The sequence below is a fragment of the Pagrus major genome, chromosome 10, assembly GCF_040436345.1.
Source record: "Pagrus major chromosome 10, Pma_NU_1.0".
NCBI lineage: Eukaryota > Metazoa > Chordata > Actinopteri > Spariformes > Sparidae > Pagrus > Pagrus major.
In genome coordinates this window covers 13519863-13539368 of record NC_133224.1, presented here as the reverse complement: position 1 = coordinate 13539368, position 19506 = coordinate 13519863, and the positions used below count along the sequence as shown (strand labels likewise).

Sequence of the window (19506 nt, the reverse complement as noted above, 5' to 3'; positions counted from 1 at the left end):
AGCCCTGCCCACGGAGGGAGCGATCCTTTGTTTGTCAAACCCCCGAATTATATGTGATGTAAGAGGTGATCGAAGGAAAAAGAACGGAAAGGATGGAGAGGAGAGGGGTGGAGGAGACTGACGCCTGGAAAAGACACGTTGTTCTATGCAAATCAAGGATAAGGACCATTATGAACATGCTTGGAGGGATGGAGAGTCTTACACTTGCATGACAACAACTTTCCCTAATCTGGTTTCCATAGCGACGGCCACACCCTTCCTCCTGAGAGAGAGCCCAGAGAGAAAGGGGCGAGACGAGAAGCAGTGAACCCTGACGAACACACTGTGTATCAACCAGGTGAAGGACTTATCTGTCCTACAATGGATGTACAGTAATGATTTGGACTGTGCAGCCTCCTCTGGTAAACACGGTGACCATGATAAATCACTTGACTGCGTTCAGGCTACACGCACGATTCAGAGGAAGGCAGCAGCTTCACAGTGTCATCAATCATTCATCACAAGTGGGTCAAACAGACAGAGACCTGCACATGCAGTAACACTGAGGCTTCAGGAGAGGCCACCATGGGACCACTGCTTGCTGTGTACTTGCACTCTATTCTTTCATCTGTGCGTGACAATAAGTTGTTGTTGTTGTTGTTCGTTACATTCAGTTAATCTGTTTAGATCCCGCAGTGCATTTGTGTTTCAACAGATTTGTTTTTATAAATACACACAGCTCATCATTTTTCCAAGCAGCACTTGCAAATTCAACCCCGAATTGCACATTTTCAGCAGATGTAGACATCAGATGGTTGTAGTTCCCTATGCTTGGTAAGATGAGGTCACGGTTCTCCAAACCCACAATTTGATTTTGTTTTCATTACTGACGGTAATGCTATTGTTGGTCTCACATCTGGATTTTACAACAACCGCTTGACTTTATCCTGGTGTCCTCTTGCAGGTTTGTGTTAGACAAGTTCAGTAATATTCACCAAAAATAAAGAGTCCAGACTTCAACAAAAAATACCAGCCTTCAGTGATTCAACAATAAACAACAGAAGATAGAAATTCAGTTTGTTACAAAGTTTGGTTTCTCTTATCTGTCCAGAGTAAACCCTCTCCCCAAACAAATCAATAAAGGATCTCTGAAACACCTCAGATGCTGCCAGAGTTACCTTCCTAGCATGCAGTCATTCTTTATTCTGTGCAAATAGGTTATGTGTCTGGAACTGCAGCTGCGGACTAACAGTAAGCTAGCATTTAAGTGTTTTTTTCTCTTTCTTTCTTCTTTCTGATATAAATTGAAAGCTCATTTCAGTAAATTTTCAATCAAAATCGAGACATTGTGGAAAATGTGCAGCAGGCTAACATGCTAACTGTATTGGGGGAGTGGGTCATACTCAGCTACTTCCTCATTTATTCTTAAAAGTCCTCTGTTTGAGTCCTTATTTTGTCCCTGTGGTTGAAGAAAAAACAGCATAGCTAACAAAGTTGGAGTCAGGGCTTGGTTAGCCTAGCTTAAAGACAGGAGGCCGGAAGAAACACCTATCACTGCTCCGGCTAAGGTGAAGAAATAGATTGTCAGAAACAATGGCAGCATGCAACTTCCCCTAAAACCACAAATGGTTGTTTGTGTCCAGATGAACCAAATGATATCTAACATTAATCAGTGAGCTTTAGACATGTTGGTGGATGTATTGGGATTTTTGGACAGAGCCAGGCTAGCTGTGTGCTTCCATTCTTTATGCTAAGCTAGGCTAACCACATCTTGGCTTCTCATGGCTACATCTGATCCTCATTAAATGAAATCTTTAATGCTCCCTGAATGCTTCTTTGAGTAAGTTGTTGTGAAAGCACTCAAATTAAAGGACAGAACATGTTTCCTCGACCCACCTTGGTGGCCAGTGAGTGTGAAGCTCCGGCCTCTAGCAGGACAGAGGCAGTCTCCACCTGCCCCTCCCGGGCCGAGATGTGGAGGGGGGTGTAGCCGTTGGTTGTGGCAGCATCTGGATGGGCCATGTGTTGCAGCAGCAGCTGCACAATCTCTGTTTTTCCCAGACGGGACGCAATGTGGAGGGGAGTCTGGTCCTCCTGAAGATGACACAGTAGAAGAATAATGATACCTTATTCTGCATGGTGACAAAAAACTACAGCACTTCCTGGGGTGCCACTTTAGATAACAGCAGTCTCACCCGTGCCCTGGCATCCACCAGTGCTCCATTCCTCAGCAGACATCTGACCACCTCCACCTGGCCTGCCCTGGCTGCCATATGTAAGGCTGTTTCTCCACGCTGTAGACACAACATACAGCAGTGGTGGATCAGAACAGTCAACAAACACAACTTCAACTGAAATATGCACTGATTTAACCTCTCTGATGACTCACTTTAAAACTACTAAATCCTTTCAGTCACTTTCCCTGTCTCTGATTCGCTCGTTTCCCATTACTTACAATATTGCTGACGTCAGGCGAGGCCCCGTTCTGCAGCAGCAGCAGGACTATGTTCAGGTGACCCATGAAGGCTGCAACGTGGATCGGAGTCAAACCAGACTGGACAGAGGAAGGAAAGTAAAAGAGGAAAAATAGGATAAAATGTCAGTCATGACAAACATCAATTTTTGACTCAAGGAGAACTCAGCAAAGGCATTAATATGCAAAATGTGATGATGTAATCTGGCAATTGCTAGCAATGTCTGTGCAGCCAAAAATACAGGAACTGTCTGACTTTTGCGTTTAGACTGTGTAGTTTCTTCTTCTTTCTTCCATTATTATATATAATTTTGCATTATAACAGTCTTACTTAACAGTCTGTTACATCTACTACTTTCCATGTTTGTACCTCTATCATGCAATTTCTGTATCTGCTCTAGTGTCCAATATACGGAAGCCCTAAAGGGCCATGCCTTCATACATTTTATTTCCTCCGTTTTCCCGTGATAACGAGTTAATTTCATGTTTTCTCGAGATCTCGAGTTATTATCTCGAAATAACAACTGCCGTTTTCCCGAGATAACGGGATAATTTTCTCAAGATCTTGAGATAACAAAACTTTGTTTTCCCGAGATAACGATATAATTAATTTGAGATCTCGAGATAATGACTGTGATATGACAGGCCTGAGATTATGGAGACGCCCGGGACCTCGTAGTTAACGACAACATCAGGCTCACTTAGATTGCGCCGCTGATATAGCTGAAGCCTTGCTAACCGTCTTTTTAGATTACGCACACTAATGTGTATATTATCTGTAATAGCAAGGCATAATGCTATTTCAGCCTGTGTCAGGCCTCGATTGAAAAGATATGTGACGTGGTGATCGATATGCTCCTGCTCCTCTGACATTGCTACACTGAATGATGTTTCCTGCAATGATTTAATATACTACACTATTGTTTTGTTTTCTCAAGATCTCAAATTAATTATATCGTTATCTCAGGAAAACAAAGTTTCGTTATCTCGAGATCTCAAATTAATTATATCGTTATCTCGGGAAAACAAAGTTTCGTTTTCTCGAGATCTCGAGAAAATTATCCCATTATCTCGGGAAAACGGCGGTTGTTATTTCGAGATAATAACTCGAGATCTCGAGAAAACAAATAAAATTAACTTGTTCACGGGAAAACGGAGGAAATAAAACGTATGAATGCATTCCTTCTTAGCTATCTAATTATCATGAAAGGAGCCTAGAAGACAATATAATTGATGCTGATCAGACTAGACAATTAATAATTAGCAAACATGAAATATTTATCTGTATCACAGCTTTAAAGGTCCAGATACCAGTGAACTTTAAAACAACAATATGTAAGTGTTTTAGTTTATAACATTATCAACAGAGTGTGAAGAAACACCACTGTGGACTTCATGTCAAAGATGCCAATATATTGTGATGCAGAGGTGTCTACTAAGTTTGCATGCTAACCAGCTAGCCCCTTCCCAACACAGCCAGGCCTTGACCCATCGTGTCCCCCCACTAGGTTCAAAGAAACAGAAACAGTTTTTGTTGAGTTAGGTTGCACTCAGGTGTGTGACTTACCTCTGTGATGGCCTGGATAGAGGCTCCATATTTGACCAGCAGCTCCATTACTTTCACTCGGTTCTTCTTACAGGCTATGTGCAGCGGAGTGAAGCCATTCTGTAGGTTAAACATGGCACACACAGTGAAGGGTGAACCCAAACCATATTTAACTTTACTAAATATCCACATTATTCATCTTAGCCGACTGAGTCTGTATAAATCGCTTGACTAAATTATCTTTTGGAATTGTATCTTAGAACTGATTGAATTTCCCTGAGAGGATTAAAAAAGTTCCACATTATCTCGGAGTCGTACCAGCGCCCTGGCGTTGGGGTTGGCCCTCTTGTCCAGCAGCAGTTTGGTGACTCTGTAGTGACCACAGTGCGCTGCCACATGTAACGCCGTCAGGTAGTCCAACGTGACATCGTCCACAGGAGCCTTGTGCTGCAGAAGGTGTTTGACACATTCGACGTGGTCGCCTTGTGCCGCCATGTGAAGAGGAGACAGCCCGTTCTGAAATGTAGAAGACAGATAATGATGGAGACAAACAGTAGAGGATTTTTTAGGATGCTACTGATCAATATATCAATACAGCTTTTAAAAGAACAGGATGCATTTTCTGCAGCCAGGGGAAGACGTAGTTTGATGATGTCGTGAGGTAGAGTGGGATCCTGGGAGTTCATTGTCAAACAACCACAAGTGCTGATGAAAATCTATCTACATGGCTCGGTCAGAGATATTCACTGATGAGGTAATGTATTAAAATGTTATGTTTAGTCACATTTGCCAACATCCGGCATTTAGGTATAGCAATGCACTTTGTTTGAACTTTGTTTGACATGTTAATATGTTGTATTGTACTGTATCGTAATGTAGTGGTTGTACACTGTTCAACACACATGTGTATTAGTTAGACTGTTCCTTTAAAAAGTTTCAAAAGTTCTTGACTCCACCACAAAGAGGGTCAAAGCCTAAAGAACTATATTCTAATTCAGTCTATATATAATATGTACTGGACTATTATACGTACAGAACCCTCAGTGAGGAAATTATAACCCTGAGGTTGTTGTTGTGTTGTTGCTAACATGAAACAGTTTGAAAAGGTGGCTGAGTAACATGCTTCTGTCTCTTTAACTGTAAAAGGTGAAAGGTCATGTGACACACCTTGGTCCTGGCCAGTAGAGGTGCTCCTCTCTCCAGCAGCAGCTCCACAGATGTGTCATGTCCACTGCGAGCTGCACAGTGAAGCGGGGTCAGACCGTCCTGCAGGACAACAAACAGTGGTTTCACTCACTTAGCTCATCGTTTACATGCAGAAGTCCATAAAAAATAACTCATCAGCTGCTATAATATAAATACAGCCATGTTTCTGTCTAAATGCAGGTGGAGCCAGTGACTAACACGGGCTGGATGTTGTTTGTGCTGGTTAGAATGAAATATAGCTAATAACACGACTGTCCTGTTAGCTGCCACACACCAACATAACACCACAAAGGTCAGGTTGTCCATCCAGTTGGATACTGAATTTAATCCACTGACCCACTGAGGTCCAGCTGAACTAACAACAACAGCATTAAGCTCATATTCACATCTGTTGTCACTAATGGAGATAATGATAACGAGCTGGTCATTTTATGCTCCTGTGGATTTAATAGCGGAAACATTTGACCCCTGTGGAGAGAAGGAGGAGGAAGGAGACGATGCATACTGTGCTGTTGTTTTGAGATTAATTCCCATTTAATCAGGATGTTCAGCCACAGCTAAAATGATATCACCACAGTTGCTTTTCATGATACTCACCCGTGTTTTGGCATCAATCTGAGAGCCTCGGTCCAGCAACAGACCGACCATGTTAGTGTTGCCACGCTTCGACGCCACATGTAGAGGAGTTATCCCATTCTACAGCAGGGAGAGAAATCACTTTCAGTGATGTAGTAAGACACATTAAAACATTTTAATGTTTAGATTAATTACATTTTGAGTATTGATTAAAAGGTTAATATTGAGATTGAATTCACACTCAACTGTATACAGTTGTATATTATTAAAGTCATTAATTAAAGAATATGAAATACAGTAAAACAACAATTGAAAGTATAATCTCGTCAAAAGTAATACTAAAAATATAATAATACTAAAGTATATAATGAGTAGTTGGATAGTAATGTAAAAAATATACTGAGCAAAATTGAATTTAGAGTTGAGTATTTAATGTAAAGGTAAACACAGTTGTCTTCACGTGTTATTTAGAATCCATTTCAGCTCTCAAACATTTTAACCACACACGATTTAAAACAACACAGCCAATCCCATGAGGCTCAGGAAGAAATGCTTCTGAACTCCACATATTATACTGAGTGCAGATTGTATATTTCTCTTCTTTTCCCGCAGAGGTGAGAAAAGAGCTATTTTGATCCACACTCGCATGGATAAAAATAGAGCTGCTGAATTTGTTTTCAGGATTATTCTGATTGAAGGGACAAAATACACATCTGACAGGCCAGAAATGAGAGTTAGCAGTGTGTACTGCTGAGTTAGCGGGTGGGGAGGCAAAGGCCTTTTCAAAACCTCAGTTAAAAGACAAGGACCTGCTTGAAGAGGGATGACAGAGAGGATACTGGGACTGAGATCTAGATTTTCTAATTGTGTAATACCTTCATTATGGCAGCTGAGAGAGAACAACACATTTAAAAAAAGAAAAAAATCCCCCCCACTGTGACTGTGACTAATTTGTAAAATATGGCCAGACATTGATGGTATCTTCAGAATCACAGGGGGAAGCACATCACCAGAGAAACCGACAACTTGCTCGCCATCCTTGGCTTTAGCTGGCTACATGACTAGCTCATGGCTCAGTTAGCCGTGGAGCCAGTGGCCTGAGACCTCAGTTCACAGGGAGGGTCAGCTCAGCGCAACACGATTTGGCAGCCTGAGAGTGATCGCAGCTGGACGCCAGGCTGGGACTGAACGCATCCTCTGAGACGGCTGGAGGTACATTTGAAACGCTCTGTTTTAGCTCGTGTCTCTCTACTGAACACCCAGTCTGCTCTGATTGATCAGCTCACATATGCCTGGGCTAGCAAGCTGAAACTACAGTGGCTATTGGACTATGACCAACAAAGTTCAGTAGACATCTCTGCAGCTCTGTACATAAATAGAACGCCGCAGGAATGAGTCTTAAAGCCCGGAAACAAGTAACCATATTTGTACCACCGGTTCCCTCTTCTCAAAGTCGATGGGTTTTGAAATAAGGTCTGTGGCTAACACAAGCTTAACAGATTTTCACATTTTGTTCTAGGACATAAAATGAACCAGTAAATTAGTGTCTTTTAATGTACTGATCAAATAACAAATCACTGTGCGTATCAGGCAGGAATCCTACCCTTGCCGTGAAGTCGACTGCCGCCCCTCGGTTCAGCAGGAGCGTGGCCACGTTGACGTTGCCATAGTGGGCAGCGATATGCAGGGGGGTGAATCCACTCTAGAAGACAGACAGGAAAGAGACAGACACACAGGAAGGAGGGCAGAGAGGTCAGACATATTCACTTCATGTCCCTGAACTCACTTATGTCTCTTGATCTTTAGTCTTCCCAGCATGCAGCAGTCGCATCAAGCATCACAGGTGAACAAAAATTGAACCAAAGCAAAGAAAAGTGAACAGAAAAGTCACAGGAAAGAAAGAAAAATGTAAATTTGAAAGTATTCAAGTCAGAATATGAAGCACCCACACACACAACCCCAAAACACACCTCCATGCAGATTATCAACCACAGAACAAATGTAGAGGCAGAGCTTTCCTCTGCCTCAGAAAACCATTTAAAGTGAGAAAGAAAAGCAGAACAGACAGATGTACAGTACACACAGATCGTCATCAAGACTGACATGAAGATGGACAAACAATATTAAGTACCCAAACAACACCAAATCATAGTAAAATCATAACGTGGGGTAGATTTCTGATCAACACCAAAGTGCACTATGTAAACTGTACATCGTAGAAGAATTAGAGTTAGCAATGAGAGATATATGAGAAAAGTTAGAGATTGCAGAGCAGGTTTGAGGAGTTGTGAAATTCTTGCCTTACCTTGCCATTCTGTAAGTGTGGTCCGATTTAATGTGGAAAAGTTGTTTACAAAGTGTGAAGAATACAGTGACTAACGTGATGGTTTAAAAACTTTACACAGTCAAAAGCTTTGAATGGTGCAAATGAAGGTAGCGTGGATGCAACATGCTAATCAGTGCCAGGTCTTTGGCCAAGCAGGTCATATACTGTATGTAAGGCTTTTTTTCTAAGCTTCCCATGCTGTTACTGATGCGCATTGTTTGCAGTAGTAAAAGAGATATATATCAGTGATTTGAAGGTCTTGTGTAGACAAGCATGCATTTGAAATATTTGTTCAGGTAGCTGGTAAGTATGGAAGACCAGGACTGCCAATATTACAGTAAAATCATCAATTTTAGAAATTTCACTGCTGTAAATTTAGTCTTTTCATAAAACTGGACTGTCTATGCTGTAGAAAGATGCAAATATTTAAAAAAAATATGTGCTAAACAGCCAGAGAAATCTGGACGGTGGTATTCCCTTTTACTGAAAAAGGCAGAAACCCTACAACCACCAAGGCCATTAGCTTGTGGGTGATGCACTGCGAGCTGGGCAGTGCTTGGTTCTGGTTCTTGGTTTTGACTTGTCTGATTTCAAGCTGGCCTCAAACTTTCTTGTATCACAGCATCTTGAGTCGTTTATTCAGCACTGCCTACTTTGAGAATGTGATCTGAATTTCATGAGCGGCCGCTATCTGGATCCCACCTGTATGCCGAGAATTCTGACAGAAAGTCTCATTTGAATCATAGCAAACAAACTCCGACTACCAAACCCAAGAGTGTCAGTGTTTGGGTAAAGGGCTGGGTGGGGCGCTTAAGGTTTCACGATGATTGGATAATTCTGTCGCCATCTTGAGGAAAGTGTCCATAGAGACGGGCATACAAAACATGCAGAAGATTCTGTGGTTTAAACAAACAGCACTAGATCTGACAAAAGTGCAAATGAGGCGTCAAGACAAAAAAAAGTGTTTTCACATTTAAAAATGCGTGAAAATGAAAATTGGCAAAAAATGTCCATTTATCCAAAATAAAACACTGTCAGATACAGTTAGCATCAAATGGACTATTCATTTTAACATTTTTCAGAATTGCTCACAATTTATGTAATCTAAATTTGAACAATTTAGTTCTGGCTGTGTTTATGTATTTTCAAACATTAAAACAAAAGTCTGATTTTTATCATTTTTATCATTTCACCATACATCACCGGCACACAGATGGAAAGCTACATTTCAATTTGAGTAAATTAAAATCATTTTAATTTTGGCAGCACCAACCTTCCATACATAAGGAGTTATGTATTGTATGCAGTATATTATTTATCCAATACTGTTTTAAACTAAGTAGTTCATAGTGCATCTCTAGAAATCATGCACAACAACACATACAGACAATTACAAGACAGACTAGTGGACAGTATACATTCACAGCTGTTCCTAAAATGCATCAGCACAGTATTCATCCAATCAAAACCTTGCAGGAGGAAAATGTAATCATTTAACATAAATCACTAAACCACACATCTCAGTGAGGATGTTGGTTAGTTTCTTTCTAAGGCTGACAAAAACAAAGGAGGCTGTCTGAGCCGGTGACAAAATGAATATAAACTTAAAAAAAGAATGAAATGCATACAGACAGAATGAATAAACTAAATGTTTAGCCAGAAACTAAACAGAAGCAGACTGTGTGCAGTCCCTGAGCGCAGGACACACGGCAGCAGCTTGGCCATTCGTGTCAGCCGTGCATGTCGACCTCTCGGTATAACAAAGTAAAAGAAAACGGTGGGAAAATGAACCAAAAGGGTTCTTCAGGATCTCTTTACACCATGCAGTGCTGTGGAAGTGGAAAAATAAATGGTGGTAGGAAAGAAAAGATAAGTAACAAAGGGATGGGACTGTACAGTGAATCTATGGAGAATTAAAGGAGCATGTGTATACCTCAGTAGTCCTATTGACCATCATCTGAAGCAGGAGGAATGAGGGAGGGAAAGATCAGTTCAGTTAGGCTTGTTCAACACATCAGTGCACTGTAGGCGGATGCACAGCAGCTCCGAGGCAGCTGTGCAGTCAGTTACAAAACTGGCAAGTGACGTGGCTGGAGTGGGCAACTTCCCTTTAATGTGCTCTGTCAGTGCATGATGTCAGGTTCACACACAGGTAAGTAGACGGACATCAGAGCCTAAGATCTTCTGGAGAACGAACTAATGATGCATTATCGATCAATCTGTCTTTTGTTTATGGGTTTAATTGTTGGCTCTAAAACTTTAAAGCTGCTGTAAACGTTGTCGTCCAACAATATTTTTCAACTTCCTTCAGTCATACTAAATGAAATACTGATATCATGTTACTAGTGTGGCTGCTACTGCCATGCAAAGCTATGCCAGAGGAGATTGCAGGTGAGAAGTGTCTTGCACTTTCCCTTTAGTGCAGGTAGATATCGCACTGATCTCATTATTGTGAATTCTAGAGAAACTGTGATGTTGTGACAGCCCTAGTTGAAAGGTAGTGATTTAATTGTAATTGATTTTCTCTTACAGAAAAAGTTTGGCTGACCTGGGTCTGTCTACAACTTCTCTGACTGTGTTGGGCTTCTTTTTAACAATGTAAGCTCGCTGCGCTCCGTGACAGCTACATCGTTCATAACAATCTTTGTTCAGAGAATGAGATGAGATGTAAGCAGACCATTTCAGGCAGCTGTCACTGCTGCTTTCCCGAGGTATTACATTAGAACTGTGCCCTGTGTGTGACAGCACTATGTGTTTGATGTGACTGTACATGGTGCCGTTTATAACCATTCTCCTCTGGGCCTTTTATATGACTCATCCAGTGGAGAGCAGGACTGCAACAGTTAAATGCACATATAGCATTACACTAAAGCAATATACCCTGAGCTACTGCAGCTGTGTTTTGTTACATAACAACATAATTGGTGCCTTTGTTGAAATATACTGTAGCTCCTGCAGAAGCAATATTTAACATTCAGGTGCAGATTGATAAACAAACCTGTAGTGCAGTAAATCATCTTCACTCTAGCCGCGTCACTTAAAGCCACTATTCGTTATCGGAGGAACAGTCACAAGTAAAGATCAGCGTTCAGGTAACTGTGAATTCCCACCAATACCGAAATGACATGTTAACCCCTCCCATCCCTTGCGGATGGTCGAAAAGCAATTGTAAATTCAACCTCCACCCCCCCCATCGGTCGCATGCAGCCTTAAATATCACCACCATACAACCTGCAGACAGTGGCACACTCCATGCAGTGGACAGTGCTACACTTAGACACCGGCGCAGCGAGGTAGGAGGGGGTGATGGGGGAGGTAGTGTGAGAGAGGTAGCATTGAAAGTAAGGAAGGAAAAAGAGGGAGAGACCCAGTTAGTGGCAGGACCAGGAGTGACGTGGCAGGCACAGAGACACTGAATGAGAGAGAGGAAGAGAGACATAGAGAGATGCACAGACAGACAGATGGAGACTCCAACACACAATACACAGGTACACTGTTACATGGGAAAGTATATCACGGCATATATGTGGTCTTCTGACACACAAAATCATACATAAATATTTTACAGGACCCTTTCACACCTTCTGTGACCTGGGTAAGGAACTATCTTCTGATCTGGTATACCTACAGATTTTGTAAAGAAACATTTCTTTGAGCTTCTGAGTTTGAGCAACTAAAATCACCTCGATCGAGGTTGAGGAAAGCTTGTGGTCATATAAAAGTTCCCATTAAATGGCCAGTCGAGTGACATTTCCTCCGACATAGTAATGTGTTTCCTGTAAAAACAGGCAGCTATGTAGGGAATTGTATATTTGAATGTAGTTTATAGTAGCCAGTAGTGCTAAATGTACGCTATGTAATGGCATAGAGCTAGCGATCAGCTGACTGACGACTGACAACTGACAGCTGACGGCAGCTTCCAGTGAACACAGCCGGACCGGGATGGAACTGCACAGACCTGGAGAGGACGGCTGCATGGCTAACTGAGCTAACTAGCTAACAGCAGCTACATGTAGCAGTCGCTGGCGGTTACTTTAGTAACAAAGTTACCGTTACAGATCACGTTTGTCATAAGTTGTTTTTGTTTTTTTGTCGAAAAATATAAAGTTGTGTTTGTGAACAGTAATCCATGACTTCTGGCCGCCAGAAACACTCTGGTTGCGTCCTTCTCTTTACTCATCGATGGCATCGTTATCGACACTGACAAATTCTAAAATACCATTAAGAAAACCTACAAAATGACTTTTTTGCCATTGCTGAATATATTGCAAGACATACTGTCTGTGACAAAAACACTGTCTTCATGGGGACTTTAAATTAAACCACAGTTGCCTCCTGAAGATGTTTATATATCATTTTACTGATTCAAGCAATTTTGTTGAGAATTAGAATGATCGTAACCATAGGTAGAACTGCGTGCCCACACATTACATTTATGTTTAGAAATTGTGAAGACCATGTTTAGGTAGGAATGTCATTGCTACAGGCTTAGAAATCATAACTGTGGGTAGAAACCTCATCTATAAGAGTACTGACGTCATCACCACAGGCAGTAATGTCATTACTACAACTACAGCTCAGCCCACACAGAAGAATTCTACACAGCTGGACTGTGACATCACCTTCTAAGTAGCTGTAGTTGCTTTACTCGCCCACTTTGCCGAGAGCGTGATCAGACTGATGATTATCAGGATCACGTATCCAGAGAGAGATCACATTTTAATAGCAGATGTAAATTAGGTCTGTCCAGCCAAAGAGTCTACACAGCACCCATGGGTGATCCCCAGTGTTAGTATTCTAAAACCATTGACAATTAAAAGAGAGGTAGACCGGTTTTCAACATTTTACCTTCTGTATCCTGTACCTCAAATATCACCAGATCCTACATAGTCAAATCCACTACAATCTCATACAATCCAAACACTTCATAAAAGACACAGATTAGACATACTGGCACAGACTCGTAGCACCACAGTAGCTTGACTTCCACACATGCCAATGCATCAGATACAGACGGCGCTGTGGGCATACCTTCGACTGGACATCAGCGTTGTGGTCGTTCTGGAGGAGCAGGGCGGCTGACTTGGTGTCATCCTTGCGGGCAGCAATGTGCAAGGCCGGCAGGCGGACCTTTCCTTTAGTATCATTCTCCAGTAAGATAGAGACCACCTGGTTGTGGCCCTGTTGGAGGGCAATGGCCAGAGGGGTGAAGCCATCCTGGATGAGGGAAGACAGGGAGGAGAAGAGAGGTTAAGAGAATAAGTTACATCTGGTTCTCAAGAAATCCTTCATCTGGGAATGTTGAGCAAGTCTTATTGTAATATTTAACACCTAATATGTACTCTCATTTATATATAATTATATACATTATAACGCTTTCTGGAAATGTTTCAAGTTAAAAGCCTACCAAGACAGGGAGGGACTATTCTGTTTGAGCCATGGAAGTTTCTAAATATGAAACTTCTGTATGGGATGTTTTACTAATTGTTGGTTAAAGGCCCCATATTATACTTATTTTAAGGTTTTATTTCAAATGTTTACTAAAAAATGTAGAAAATAAATGCTTTTGTGTTCAAAAAACACATTACTTCTTTCACACTGTCCATTGCTGCAGCACTTCTATTCATGCTGTGTCTCAATGCTGCCTGTTTAGTGGTAGTCTACTCTGATTATTTAGCTTGCACGGGCCTTTGCAGGCACCACCCACCATGATTCTGCATTAGCTCTGTTAATGTTTTTGCAACCCTGACTGTGCTGGGGGCGAGGCTGAGGGCAGTGACATCACACTGTTTCTGAGTACAGGCTGTGTGCATTTCTCTGTGGAGGTTCTTTTGATAGTTTCACAGTATTTATATAGCACCTAGACCTGCTTTATAAGAAAACAAGACAGGAAATGTCACTTTCTAAAATATGGGACCTTTAACTTTGATCAACAAATACTGAAATGTTGTGGCAAATACTGGATAGATTACCATAGAATTTTGTACGGACATTTATTGTTCCAAGAGTCCTAATAAGTTTGGAAATCACTTTTCATTAAGCACCATCATCAATTCAAAGTCTCAATTATTTAATTAGTTTTCTTTAGCCATGCTAGCAGCAGGACTCGGGGGATGGCAATGTTGGTCAGTCCACCACTTTGTGTCTCAACAAATACTGGATAGATTGCCATCAATCTTTGGCCCCTGAATTCTGATATAGCACCATCAACAGGTCAAAATCTTAATATGTCAAATACTTTATGACTAAGTACCTGCAAAATACTGCCAAATCAGCCTCGAATCTTCTTTGTGTTCAGTACTTAATCAGTTACAGTTTGCTGTATGTGTGATTCCATAGCAGGGTCCTCTCACCTCTGTCGCAGTGCTCTGGTTGCCTCCATTCTCAAGCAGGTATCGCACCACATCCAGGTGATTCTCCTGGGCGGCCATGTACAGAGGAGTGAAGCCATTCTACAGCACACAGGCAAATATAGCAGGTTACCAATCAACAACAGGTCATGGAGCTATTCAACCAAACACTGCTCGAAATAAATTCACTGCTCTCCAACATGATATTTGTGATGATTAATACAGACGGTACAACTGTCAAAGACAGAGCAGAGTGGAGAGGCTCACCTGAGACTGTGCGTTGATGTCGGCTCCTCGTTTGACCAGGAGCTTCACGACTTCAGCCTGACCCGCTAGGGAGGATATGTGAAGTGCTGTGTTTCCTTTCTGGACAAATGAAATACATAAAAAGCAAAATGAGAACAAGCATTTGCTTACAATAATAATGACCTAACCTCAATGAAGGACACTATTTGTGAATTTAAACGATTCAGCTGTGAAGTGAGTGAAGTCTGCAATAATTTCCAGCTCACAGTATTGATGAGTCACAGTCTCAACTCTTTATTTTAGCGAAGGCTAATGAATGTATTACTAACACGCAGCTGTGGTTGAGAGTCGAATCTAAGATCAGTCTGCCTCATGATGAACTTCTACATAGTCTGATGCCAGCGGAGCTAGGTATGTAGTTGGTTGCTAACGGGACAATAAGTTAACACACTTCATTCAAGTCAAGTTTCTTATTTTGTTGTTTATATTCCAGCTGAGCAGAGGTTTAAATAAAGTGGATTGTGCAACGCAGCTAATGAGCTATCATAGCTTATTGCGTTTGGACTCTCTAGCTCTCAATTCCCTTATATGTCAGCACTGTCAGTGTATTTACTATTGGTGCCCAAATTTACAGATTTCTTTTGGCTCTGCAAAGTAGATCCACTGAAATGGATTGATTTTACTCCTTACTATCACTGTTTTATATGCTAATGTGACCAGGCCTTTATTGGTTAGAGACTATCACAGATTTTCCTAATTATTGTTAATCAAAACGCTCTGAAAGAAAGGTATGTAATAAATAAGGAAAAGTAAGATTTGTCTAAATTTAACAGTTCCAAAAAGTTAGTTTGTAGTCAGACACTGAACAGCATCCTGCAGTCTGGTTTTGATATGGTTATTAATGTCAAATTAGTCCAATATGAGATTTGAACCAGAGTGAACCAAGTGTATTTGTTACTTGACAGGCACAGCCATGATGGCTCTGAGGCCACTCAGTGTAGGTGTTTGTATTTAATATTTGTATTGACATTTTAATGACAGTTAGCGAGGCAGATAGCTTAAACAGCTATTGGCTGCGTACAAAATGACTCCCTGTTTGATTCTATTGGTGGAACACTGGGAAATATGGCAGAAAAAGTTTCACACTGAAAGTATGAAACTGAAAATATCCCCATCAGACGTTAAATACTTGAAAAGTATCAACATAACAATTTTTGGTTTATTAAATGAATCATTGTTTTTTTTTTTATTAGATTAAGTTTGTAAAGTAATGCCATAGATAATATAAAGGTGATGATAATAATAAAAAGAAGAACTTCCCTGTACACTGTCATACCCTCCAGTAAACACTGATGTCTCCATACCTTACTGTAAATACTGTTTATGAATTGAGTGTGAACTGTGTGTTCAGCTTCCCCACAAGGAGTTTCCAAGACTTTTCAGGAACCGGAGTTCTCTCAGTGGGAAGCTCAGATAACCCACCTTCGTTGCTGAATCCACCGCTGCACCTCTATCCAGCAGCTCCTGGACCAGATCCACATGTCCCTCCTTGGCTGCCAGGTGGAGTGCATTAAGACCATTCTGGAAAAAAAGACGAGGGGGGACAGGTCAGTCCTAACGTCCGACAACCCAACATCAACAAAGAACAAAGACAGATCCGAATGGAAAGAGAAGGGATTACCTCCTCCAGGTCCATAACTAAACCAGCCTGCCTCTCTTTCTCCGTGAGCGGCTGTTCTTTACTCTCACAAGTGCAGAGAGGGACTGAAATATCAAAGCTGGCAATCAAAGTTGGGTTAGATGTTGTGCCATGTTATGCTGTGGTGGAGAGGAGCCAGTTCTGGGTATGAAGATAAAAATAGTTTTGTGTGTGAGTGTGTGTGTGTGTGTGTGTGTAGGTCAGGCAAACATCCTCTTATTTTTATTCTCAATCGATCCCTTGCACTCACATATCAATGTCTTTGGTATTGATTGGTGATGGCTGAGACAATACATTTATGGGGGATTCATTCTAAAATACCACATGGAACAGAAACACATTTTAAACAAGCGTACAGAAGCTTGTCTTTCTATTTAAGACTTGATATATTTCTACTGGCAATAACAATGACAACTGACTTTTCCATGACTAGACATCCAGGGTAGTTCAGAGAAGTGCTGTTTAAAGTTCCAAGTTTTAAATCACTCATGACCTCTATTAATATCTGTATCAGGCTCTCGAGTGTCATGTGTTGCTCGGTTGGCAGGGTGGAGATGGGAGGGGCTTGCTCAGCCGAGATGTGACTCAATACACAAAGTGAGAGAGTACCACACAAACCTAAGTGTCAGAGATATCTACACTTACTTTACGCTTTAAATAAGTTTGCTTTAATCAAGGAAGTACATATTAACTATAGTTTAAAGCTGCATTATTATTATTTTTCCACTTGGGAGCAGTGGACAAATCTGAAAACAAAACATTTGACACATTATCAACCTATTAGTTTGTTATGGAAAACCCAACTGGTCAAATACAGCAGCTTGGTCAGCAGCCTGGATGCTCTGTTACCAATAATACAAAACATCCAGCCAGACTTTCAAAATAAAGCTTGCTAACAAACATTTCACATAATATGAAATACAATGACTTTTGGACTGCTGTTAATGTTGTGAAACAGTCGCAGTTTGGTCTGTTTAGGCATTAATACTACTTGGTAAGGTTTAGGAAAAGCTCATGCTTCAGGTTAAATATTATGTCACTTACAGTATGTGACTTTAATTGTGTAATGTATGTGAGTTACCTTACTGTGTCAATCTTGAGACTTGATCACTGGTGGGACTTGACCACCAGTCAGTTCTATGTATGACACATCCAGCTACCCCGACCCAACCCGACCCAGCCCAACACAGACTTTTATTGCTCTTTATACTATTGAACTCAAAGGGCAGTTCAAGAAATGACACTAGAGGAGTAACTACAGTCTGGGGCCACTGACCAGACTGTATATGACGCATTGGGAGTCAGAACGAGCTGGAAAACCTCACATCCTAGCCTTGCTTGCTACCTTTAGTACTTGAGCCATTAGCAAACAGTAGCTAACAGCATATAAACATATTGAAGCATTGTGGTGAATACTCACAGTTGTAAAACTGCATTATTTGATATCTTTGGCCACTTGGGGTCAAAGAAGCAAGCAACCAGTTGCCTATTTACACATTCAGCAGACATGGAACAAAATCCTTTAAGTTAAGTATTCCTTTTAGCTTTTAGTTTCCACCAACTCCAGAGATGACTGTGTCTGTCTTTAGCTACTAATTGCACCAGTTTCTTTCCTAGTGCTGTCTTTTACTGTCTGGTGTTCCAGGTAGGTATGCATAATGGACTTATTAGAGTGTTTTGTTTTTGAAGGTGCTAAAAACAAGGTTTAAGTGAGCTGCGTTTGAAGGCTGTAAAACCAAAACAATGAGCTAAAAGAGGCTTAAAGCCTTCTTAGAGCTTCTTAATGATGATCCTCTGTGGGGTTGTAAACTATGAGTAACACCTTTTACATTACCCACAGTCACGTCATTCATTGTTAATATCAATAATACTGATTAGTGCAGCTATAATAGTAACATGACAGTGAAGACATTTAAAAACAGTTGAACAACCAAACTGAACGTTGCCTCTTTACCAGCCTCCCTTTCTTTCTTTTACCTCTTTAAGGAAAACAATAGAGGTGCATTTAGGGCCAGTTTGCCTCTCTCCAAATGACCCAGTGCTGATTTAATAACCCTAGCATGAGCATAAGGCTGCAGTATAAAAAGAGCTGCTGAGTCGATAAGTAATTTCCTCCATCACAGCCAAACTAACCGTCGTCACACAGCCCCCTGAGGCTGATGGTCCCACTAGACTCCTAGGGTCCCTACAGAGGCTCCCTGTGGGATCCCAAAGAGAGAGCCAATGTTTGTCCCAGAATCATCTGACTATGTTTCAGTTTTCACTACCCTGAGGTCAGTAACAAAGCAGTATATATATTCAAGCTCTGTCCTGCTGTTTCTTCATTTTAAATGGAGAGGCTTAAAGCATGTCTATTTGTATGGGGAAGTCATCTGTTACAGTGTGTTTTGGCTAAATTATTGATGGGTTTCTCCAATTTTTTCCACATTGAAGTGTGTTTACAGGTCTTGGGGAGTACTTTTGTGGGCGATACCACAAAAATTGGATTCGATCCGATACCAAGCAGTGGTCGACTGGCCATCTGGCACGCTGGGACAAATCCCGGCGGGTCGCCGCATTGTTGAGCCGGACAGACCTCTTCACCAGCCCTACCTTTCTATCGCTCATTGTCGTCATCTAACCAGGTTAAAAGTTTTACATGTATCGCCTTCTAATACAATGATTAAGCAACAGATATATATACCATTTCCCCTGGTTGTACTTCACTATTATGGTTGGTTCTGAGATTTTTTATCTATCTATATTTTGCCTTAGGCTATGGGAATGTCTGAAAACGGTTTTATAACAAATAAAAAACAACATCAACAAAATCAACAACAGCAAGATCAGATGAAAATGTCAAACAATAAAGGAGGAGCTGAAAAGCTTAGAGAGAAAAGAGAACAGAGCCTCAGATCATTGTTACACTTTAGGATTATGGGTAGTGTAGTGCTTCTCCACAGACATGCTTTTCTTATAACTTGATATCATATGGACTTGTGGCTTTATATCACTGTTTAAGAAACAATCTCATAGTTCTTGGTTTGTCTACCTTGGATCGTTATGATGGTTAATAATCATCATCAAAGCATGTAAAGAAAATGTAGGACATCAGTGGAATGGCAG

General features: G+C 41.1%; 1 protein-coding gene across 1 annotated transcript in view; it reads right to left on the bottom strand.

The window, feature by feature from the left end:
• ank2b (ankyrin 2b, neuronal) overlaps positions 1-19506 on the bottom strand; it is a 106362-nt gene that overhangs the window by 48613 nt on the left and 38243 nt on the right. Inside the window, exons 3-16 of the mRNA XM_073474654.1 lie at positions 16185-16283; positions 14724-14822; positions 14460-14558; positions 13138-13323; positions 10040-10063; positions 8086-8094; positions 7384-7482; positions 5802-5900; positions 5166-5264; positions 4317-4514; positions 4020-4118; positions 2435-2533; positions 2175-2273; positions 1876-2073 (exon numbers count right to left, since the gene is read on the bottom strand). Coding sequence (XP_073330755.1) covers positions 1876-2073; positions 2175-2273; positions 2435-2533; positions 4020-4118; positions 4317-4514; positions 5166-5264; positions 5802-5900; positions 7384-7482; positions 8086-8094; positions 10040-10063; positions 13138-13323; positions 14460-14558; positions 14724-14822; positions 16185-16283 — 1506 coding nt within the window. The remainder of the gene's footprint in view (positions 1-1875; positions 2074-2174; positions 2274-2434; positions 2534-4019; positions 4119-4316; positions 4515-5165; positions 5265-5801; positions 5901-7383; positions 7483-8085; positions 8095-10039; positions 10064-13137; positions 13324-14459; positions 14559-14723; positions 14823-16184; positions 16284-19506) is intronic.